The sequence below is a fragment of the Schistocerca gregaria genome, chromosome 1, assembly GCF_023897955.1.
Source record: "Schistocerca gregaria isolate iqSchGreg1 chromosome 1, iqSchGreg1.2, whole genome shotgun sequence".
NCBI classification, from domain to species: Eukaryota; Metazoa; Arthropoda; class Insecta; order Orthoptera; family Acrididae; genus Schistocerca; species Schistocerca gregaria.
Genome location: NC_064920.1, coordinates 799,408,811 through 799,418,340, shown reverse-complemented (window position 1 = coordinate 799,418,340; position 9,530 = coordinate 799,408,811). Strand labels below are relative to the sequence as shown.

The 9,530-nt window shown below is 35.4% G+C and overlaps 1 protein-coding gene across 1 annotated transcript; it reads right to left on the bottom strand.

The window, feature by feature from the left end:
* Positions 1 to 213: 213 nt before the first annotated feature.
* Positions 214 to 7,594, bottom strand: LOC126274390 (uncharacterized). Its single transcript, XM_049977113.1, has 3 exons — positions 7,306 to 7,594; positions 6,720 to 7,189; positions 214 to 518 (listed from the first exon to the last, which is right to left on the bottom strand). Exons 1-3 carry the CDS (start codon positions 7,592 to 7,594, stop codon positions 495 to 497), a joined length of 783 nt encoding a protein of 260 aa, XP_049833070.1. The 3' UTR covers positions 214 to 494.
* Positions 7,595 to 9,530: the final 1,936 nt, after the last annotated feature.

The following is a 9,530-nucleotide window of genomic DNA, read 5'->3' as shown; positions in this document are numbered from 1 at the left end:
CCTTCCGTACTCCCATCAACAGTCCACCTCACAAAAACCACGCTCTCCCCACAACAGTCCAACTAACTCACTCCAACAGTCACCTTAACAATGTCCGACTCTCTACCTTTCACAAACAAATGTCTTTGGCTTACACTGGTGCCAACATATTCTCCAGAAATAAACAAAGTTCACATTGTAGAATAATATAATAAAAAAGATTTGGGCAAAATTAAATACTACATACAATAATATTAAATAAAAAAATCATAGAAATGAAATTGGAGCACTGACCCTGTGACTATAAGGATGGTGTCGCACTCTTCAGTAGTCCGTTACATTACACACACACCTCGAGATTTCATGCAAAAGTATTTTGCAAGATATCTCGATAGATACGCAAAGCAACGAACCACTGTTTTTTTATGTAATTAATGTAATCTTCAATAGTTGTCTTCTCGTCTCTTTCTGCTGGTCTTCTCCTCTTGAATTTGTCCCCTTAATCGCCTCATCTGTCAAATTATATCATGGTAATTTTCCTGAAATCATACAACACTTAATTAGTCACATATAAATACATTGGTATCTCACCTAGGATGCCTCTTCCCTACCATACTGGGTTTGATTACCAGAGTTCACTTACATATTTATATAATGATTGTACAAATATATTAGACACTAAAAGTAAGACATAAAAGAGATAAATGTAGTCTTATATCGACTTGGTTTTAACATCAGCTAAAAAGGTTATTTTCAATTTAGTTCAGACATCTACTGAGAAATATGTGGCTAATATTTTTTTTGATGTAAAGAATATAATTTGAACAATCTCAGTTAAATAAGCGTCTCAGCGTCCTCATTTTATATAAGTTTTCCATAATGTAATGTAAAATAGCTAAAAAGTGAGAGTTTAGAAATGGCAGTGCAATGGGATCATGTTAACCCAGCCATCATCAGTGGTATCATGCTTCACTTGTACATATGTATAAAATAATTCAAATGTACAAATTCAGAGGTGGCATTGCAATGGGAATCTGTAAACCCCGTCAAATGTAGTGGGTAAAATACTTTTCTCACAAATATAAATTAAATAGTAATAAAGTGAATACATGTAAATACTACACAAAGTTTTGTGTCTGTCAGTTCCTGCATGTACTTTATCCTCTAATCCTAATCCACTCCATGCTGACACTCATCCAACCTACCCTTATCTCATATTCTGTGTCTATACAAGATCAATTTCTTTCAGAGTTAGTCAGTAAAACATAAATCTGCGGAGATACAGAGCTCCATCCACATAAAAGTGTTGTTGTTTTCTCAACTGATCAGAACAGAAGCCAGCAATTGCTTCGTCAGGTCAGTTTTTCAATATAAGATAATAAAATATCAAACACACTTCTAATCCTAAAATTCAAAGAAAATATAAATACATATATATGAAAATTCCCTCTACTCATGGCATAGGCAATGTGTAATCATGTAAAGTGTACATCTATGTACAGTGTATAGTTCTCTCTCCATACCCAGTTCCTTTGTCACATAAAACATGTAGATTAGTTAATTATATTGCAGAATTATCCACCTTCTGCCATCAATACTCAGCCTTCAATCAATCTTGGCCATATGCGTAGGATGTAAGACTAAACAGTATGCAGAAGTCCTACCAGTACCAAGGTGCACGGTGTCTATGTGTCTCCATGAGAACCACATAGTATACACAACTGTGGCAAAACAGGATCACCATCACTATTAGAGTATGAACGCTGGTTCACTCAAGATTAATTGCAGTTTTTTATCCTCATACTTCAACTCACACAGTTTGTATAAAGACATGTTATTCTGGTCATAACTTCTCGCAGTCACTTATCCATATCGTAGCATATAAGTCACTTCACAAGTGTAAATTTGTGTTTAGTGTAGTTGCCTATGTCATAAGACATGACGTCTACTCCCCATCTCATTAACCCCTACTGAGCTGACCACACAACAAAACCAAAGTTTCATAGCTTTGTGCATAAGTAAGTGAAATACTCAGCATTTTGATATCTGCAGTTTCAATTTATATCTTCAGTAAGTGATTAATTTCAGATTTCTAATATCATTTAGAGTGTTCAGTTTTATCACATATAGACTGCTTTCACAGTTATTTCATAGATCTCAGAATCAAATCTTGACAGAATTACCTAAGTGTTTGTGTATTACAGACACAATATTGTCAGTGGCAAGGTAAGTTTCGAATGAGATGTCTCAGAGGTACAGAACAAACGTCACACCTCCGGAATTTTGACTAAGTAATAACGCAAGGCATAAAGAAATTTAAATATTACATAAAAAGGATTCACAAATAAAAGTTTACCACTGAAAAATCTCATCTACTGTTATTTCTCTCCAGTCCTATCATTGTGTTTTTATGTTAGGTATCAGTAAATCAAAATGTACATTTCTAAAGGGTATGGTATCCTATTAAATCCATATATACTTGAGGTAATAGTAGATAAGCCTCACAACAGGCAATGGTACAAATTATTATACTTAAGTACTCATATTTTGTGAGTTATGCCTCAACAAGAAAAACAATGTATAGCATATATAAGTGTTGTAAAACTATAGTTCAGGTAAGTTTCTCACAGAAATGATAATTGTTTCACTGGTTCAAGAGTAAATGCCTGTCCAGGTATCTACTTATGTGCACAGTGCACATGTTTTCAAACAAGATAAGACTCGTGATCTGTCTTGAAGCAACATGTCCCAATACTGCGTTAAAAGTCCATAGTTATTGGACAAGACAAAGTTATGCAATAAAAATGATAATAGAAAAGTTAAAACTCCATAAGCATAAACAAGAATAGAAACATGAAAACTTCTCTCCCCAACACAAATACTTAGCATAAGAGTGTGTTGGTCAGTTACTCATAAAGTCTGGTTCATAAAGGATCTTCAGTAACAAAATGTTACAAACAGTTTACACTGTGTATAATAAATATAAATAACAAAGATATTAAGCATAATGTCTAAATGAATAAGCTCTTTTGAGCACAACATAGCCATATTCAAACAGATGAAATATGGCCTCATCAACTTACACTAACATAATGATACTAAGATTAAAAATCTATATTTTCAAATCACATGAGTATAAAGAAACATTTAAGTTTTGCACTCATCGTGCAAGGCAAGAGCATAAGATATTCATTGTAATAACCATAAATATATACAAAGCAAAATGCAAGATTAAACAGCAAAGATACAGATCAAGACAGAGTCCCAAATTTTCAAAATTGTGACACTGTAAACTTCGCTTGGACTTTTATAATGCTTCAACTCCATGATGTTACGTAGACCAAAAAGTTTTCTAGATTCAGGATAGATCAACCTATAGGCATTTGGATGAGGGTTCTCAGATATCACAAATGGTCCTATATAAATATCAAAGAATTTCTTAAGTTCCCCACACAATGATTTTGACTTTTCTACTTTTTTCACTAGGACTAAATCTCCCACATTAAACTTGCACATTTTCCCCCCTCTTATCATGTCTACTTTTCCTAATTTCCCCTTGCTTTTTCATGTTGTTCCTTACAATCTCCTCTCTTTCTTCTTTTGACAAGCTGTTACATGCTGGAAACTCAATCAATTCACTAATAAGATTTGGTGGCTTTTTATCATAAAGTATCTCGTGTGGAGAGAATCCTGCTGAACTGTGCTGTAAGCTATTCATCACATCTTCAAGTTTGCTAATGTAATGTATCCAAGTGTTGTGGTCAGTATGACAGTTAAGTCCTAAATAATCTCCCAATTTCACACATGTATCTTTCGGCTGGGTTGCTGGATGGGTGATAAGCTGAAATAAGTATGTGGTTGATCTCCTCTCTATATATAAATGTTTCCCAACTTTTGGATGTAAACTGAAATCCGTTGTCACTAAGAATTGCCTTGGGTACACCTACACATTTACAATAGTCACGGGTAAAACATGAAATAATGTTTTTGCTAGTAGCATTCCTCAATCGGTACAACTTAATAAATTTGGAAAAGTCCACCACTACAAAAACATACATAAACCCTCCTCTAGTGGTTGGCAGTCGCCCATACAAGTCAATTGCTACAACATCAAGCTGCTGTTTCGGAAGTATATTTTGCATCTGACCTCTACTCGTTTGATTGATTGCCTTGACTCTCTGACACAAGTCACAAGTGGACAACATTTTCCTCACAGTCCTCGCCCTATTGTAAAAGTAAATGTTTTCTTGAATCTTTTGTATACATTTTGCTGCCCCACAATGACCATAATTTTCATGGGTATATTTTACAAGTAATTTGACAAATTCATACGGCCAACATAACTTCCATACCTCACTATCTTCCTTCATCCTCCGAAATAATATTCCCCTATGAACTTTGTAATACTGCCCTACTTTTCCTTTTCCCTTCTTTCCAATATAACTTTTCACCAGTTTCCACTCTTCATCATGATTCTGAAACCGTCTAATGTCACTGCAGATTTTCATGACATCTTTCTCCTCATTTATCCCTTTTAAATACAGAATTTTAAATTCATTCCCTCCTTCATCACCATTATCACCAATAGATTCTCCCAAAGGATGCCTTGAAAGAGCATCTGCTATGCAATTTTCATCACCTTTAATATATTTGATGGTGTAGTTAAACTGCTGAAGAAAAAGTGCCCATCTCGTGATTCTACTATGGTATAATTTACATTCTTGTAAGTAGGATAGTGCTTTATGATCTGAAAAGACTATCACCTCGTGGCCCAATAAATAATTCTTAAATTTGAAGAAAGCCCAATGAACGGCTAATAGTTCCTTTTCTGTAATGGTGTACTGCCTCTCGTGTTTCTGCAATGTCCTGCTGGCAAAAGCAATAGACCTATGTTCTTCCACCCCATTCTGACTTTTCACTTGGAAAAGGTGTGCCCCTAAACCATAGTTACTACTGCCAGTCATAATACAGAAAGGCAACCCAAAATCTGGCCTACATAAGATTTTACTATTTACCAACTGGTGTTTAATCTCTTCAAAAGCAATCTGACAATCTTTATTCCAATCCCATATAGTATTCTTTTTAAGCAAATTCCCTAAACAAGGTGCATTAAGAGCCTGAGTAGCACAATACATCCTATAGAATCCACACAGTCCGAGAAATGACTTTAGCTGTTTCTTATTCCTAGGTGGTGGAAACTTTGCAATTGCTTCAATTTTCTCTTCATCCGCCATAATTACATTGTCAGATATAATGTGCCCCAAAAATTTTAACTGTTTCACTGCAAATTTACATTTCAATAACTTCAGTGACATTCCTCCTTTTCTAAACTCCTCACAAATATCCTTAAGTAACCCTATGTGTTCTTCCCAACTTTTACTGGATACCAAAATATCATCTACATATATAGTTAATTTATGTAACAATTCCTTTCCCAACACATAATCTAAAGCTCTGATAAACTCTGCAACAGTTACATTCAGCCCAAATGGTACTACACTAAAGGTATAACATTTTCCATTATATAAGAATGCTGTGTATTTCTGAGATTCCCTTGCTAATGGTATTTGATGAAATCCAGAGGTCATATCGAGGCTAGACATAAACTTTACATGTTCAAACTTGTGTAGTAATTCATCAATGTTTTCAGGATTATCAGTTTCCCTACATAATAATTTATTGAGGAACCTAGAATATAGGACAAGTCTTACACTATTATCCTTCTTGGCAATGGCTATGATAGGATTATTATATTCGCTATTACACCTCTGAATAACCCCCGAAGTCTGCATCTTTTCCAACTCCCTCTCTACAGCTTTGCTCCTGCTTAATGGAATCCTATAAGGTTTAATGAAAAATGGATCATGCGGTTTGAGTACAAGTTTACATTCATACCCTTTCACTCTGCCTGGTCTGTCACTAAATACATCAGTTCCATGAGATCAGATTGTTGTTCCCTAGTTAAACTCTCTGCTTCAGCAATCTTATTTTCTACTATGCTCTGATAATCTTTGTCATCAATAGAAGTCTGTTTTTCAAAAGGATCAGTGCATCCCCAATCATCTAAATAATCCACCCCCCTGATCTGATTATGACTATTACTATTCTTCTCAATGAAGCTCTGTGTATACAACTTATTTTTATCTGTTGGTTCCCTAAATTTGACAGTTTTGTTTTTCCAATTAAATCCCATATCCACTTTTACTATCCAATCCATACCTAGAATTATGTCCTCACTCAGGTCCGGAATGACAAGACAACCCTGATCAAAGACCACATCTCAAACTTTGAAAGACAAAAGAATTTGACATTTTACTGTTTTACTGAATCTTCCTGTTGCTCCCCTAATTTTAACCCCAACTATTGGTAATTCTGCAAATTCATGGTTTTTATTTGTCCTATCCCTCAATTTTTCACTGATTCCTGATATCGGGCTTCCAGAATCAATCAAACAACAACCTGTCCAATCATTAATACAACTTTGCATGTATGGGCTTCCTACAATTTCACTCTCCTTCTCACCAACATCTTCATGCATCAATTCATCTTCTACACTTTTAAAATTCAGATCATCATTTTGTTTGACATAAGCAAAACTATTTTCAGTCTGCCCATTGTGCAGAAGCCAACTAGGATTCGCAACACAAACATAATTAGACACATTATTATTATCAGTAATCATAGGCAATTCTTTACATTTTATACGTGTTTTTGCTTTTTCCCCACCAAATAGGACATACCTTCTCGCAGATGGATAACAATTGTATCCAAAACATATTATGTTTATTAGCCTCATTAAGGCTGTCCCACAATCTACAAATGAACTCTTGTCCCTGGTTTCCTAAGTTAATAATTACCTTCTCTTCATTCGCAATATTAATGTCATCCCTGTCTATCCCCTCGATTACTGGTGATGTATTAACCCATATGACTGCAGCCTGATCCTCTTGTACTGAATGATTATTTTCTCTAACACTATTACCCTCCTCCTTCATAACTGCATCTGCATCATTCTTAATCACAACAAATACTCTTATCTCACTTCTGTATTCTATATCATCACTATCATCAACTGCCTCTTCCTCAGCATCATGTAACATCTCGCCATTTGACTCAACTTCATTAATCTTAGCTACTTCGGCACGACTTCTCACATCAACATCACACTCTACTTCTTCTAATTCTACAACCTCAGTACTTGATTGACATTCTCACCCAGAGAAGTTTTTACATCACTCAGATCTCGATTTACTGCAATTTCATCAGAATACATTAATGCATTTATTCCGAAGGTATCATAACTATTATTAACATAGTAACACCCACCTACATCCCCCCTCACATCACTTTCTTCCTGCCTAAACAAATTATTCATTATCTCCCCACTAACCTCTGAATCTTCATTACTAATGTGTCTAGAATTATCTGTGCTCATAGCCTTCTCACTGACTTGCTGCCAAAACTGTTTATCAAATGGTCTCTTATCAATTTCCGGTGCTCTTTTCATGTTATTACTATGTCTTTTTCTGTAATCATTTTGCCCATACCTATTCTGATTCCACTTAGCCTGATTTCTAGCATTATATCTGTTCGTCCCAAACTGACAGGCCCTCATTGGGATGGCTCTTAGTTTAACCGGTCTTGCCCATTCCCATCTTGTCTTCTATCTGGATCTTCCCATTGTCTATTTCTGTTCCCACCATAATAATTACCTCCCTTATTCTCATGTCGACGACAGTTGCTATTCTCTCCTCTATTGAAATCTCTCTGAAAATTACCTTGACGATCCTGCTGATTATTCCCATTATTAGAATTTTGGTTCCACCCTCCATGATTTTGTTCATAATGATGCCCATTAAATCTTTTGCTTCTTTTGCACGATACAATTTCTCCACGTAATTCAAAAATTGTTCAACTGAATCATCTGGCCCATATACCAAGTCCCACTGAACTCTATTTGGTAACCTCCTTTTTAGAGCGTCTATTTGCGTTAGTTCATCAAAAGGTCTGTCTAAACGCGCCAACTTTCTCAGCTGTTTCTCGCAAAATTCCCTCATTGTACCGTCACATTCTTTATAATTAGCCCCATTAAGAAAATCGCTTTTGATTTTGGCCTGAACAGACCCTGAGAAAAATTTGATCAAAAAACTTTTTTCGAATTGACTATAGGTTAAATCAGAACTGGCGGTTAGATTAGCCCACGACAATGCTTCTCCATCTAAGAATTTTTTAACAAATTTGATCTTTACAGTGTCACTCATTTCGAACGAAAAATTGTCACGACAGTTCATAATGAAATCAACTGGGTGTAATTTTACGTCTCCTGGAAAATTACGCACGTTTGTACCTGGCCAAAATCCGTTAAATGAAGTCGCTACCGATTTCATAGCTAAATTATCCCGAATTTCATTTAATTGTTTCTGTAGTCGAACTACCTCATGCTCATTGCCTTTAATTACATTGTTACAAGAATCTACATTATGTTCAATAATTTTCACTTTTTCTGTTACCTTGTTTTCGAACAATGACAATTTGTCATCGACACTTTTCGTATGTAAGTCAATTCTGGTAATCATTTCCCTATCTTTAACTTTTCTCTCACTCGAAAATGATTCAAAATACTTCGCGGATTCTTCCACTTCCCGTTTGATTGTTAATTCGACTTTATTGAGATAATCTTCCACATTGTCTACCCTATCTTCAATTTCGTCTGTCCGCTCCTCCAAACTGGTTTTCGTCTCTTTCATTTCCGATCTGATAGGTTCATTAAAGAATTCCTAAGCCAATTGGCTATTTTCTTTTAAAAGCTTCTCTTCTAAATCAGACACTTTCTTTTCCATACTTTTCGCGTTTTCTGTAATTACATTATTCAAGAAACTAAATTGTTCAGAACATTGCTTATTCAAACGACTAAACGGTTTGTTCAAAGTATCGAATTTTCAGCATTCTGTGTTAACAGTAATTGCAACATAGCGGACATGTCTAATTCTTCAACCTTTCCTTCCGATTTTTTACCTGCCATTTCTGTACTAGCACTTGCTTGAACACTTTCGATAGACTTTTTATCCCCCTGCTGATTTTGTTCCAACTCGTCTGTCACGGTCATTTTTAATCAAATTAAGAAACTCTTGCTCCGACAAAACGCCCAAAATGTCAACAATACAAATAACTTAATAGGTGTACTTATCTCGTTTTTCCGCGTGGTCCCACGTCCGTTATTATTTACTTTTCTTATTCTTGTTGGGTTGTTACTTCCATTTGTCAGTAGATTATATTTCCTTTCATTTAGATCGTTCTCCTCTTCTTTCTAATACATTATTAGTCCATAACTGTTAACATAAAACGAGTATCAGTCCAATAATGCAATGGATCCCGGACAAGAGCCCCCAATTGTAATGTACCCTCTTTCGTCCGGGGTGAAAATCAAATATCAAGCGACAAACTTTCAATTCATTTAAATGCGATTTCAAACCCTGAGATTATGATGATCAATTGACGACACCCCGCCAGCTTGGGTGGTCTGTATCTACAACAGACGATTTTAAGCTTAA

Excerpts from the sequence above, each read along its gene's own strand:
- LOC126274390 (XM_049977113.1), bottom strand. The coding sequence starts at position 7,594 with ATGAGGGCCTGTCAGTTTGGGACGAACAGATATAATGCTAGAAATCAG. Across the intron at positions 7,190-7,305 it reads TGATGTGAGGGGGGATGTAG|AATGTCAATCAAGTACTGAG; the intron begins GTGGGTGTTACT and ends TCTCTGGGTGAG. Across the intron at positions 519-6,719 it reads TGTTATCCATCTGCGAGAAG|GAAAATTACCATGATATAAT; the intron begins GTATGTCCTATT and ends GTATGATTTCAG.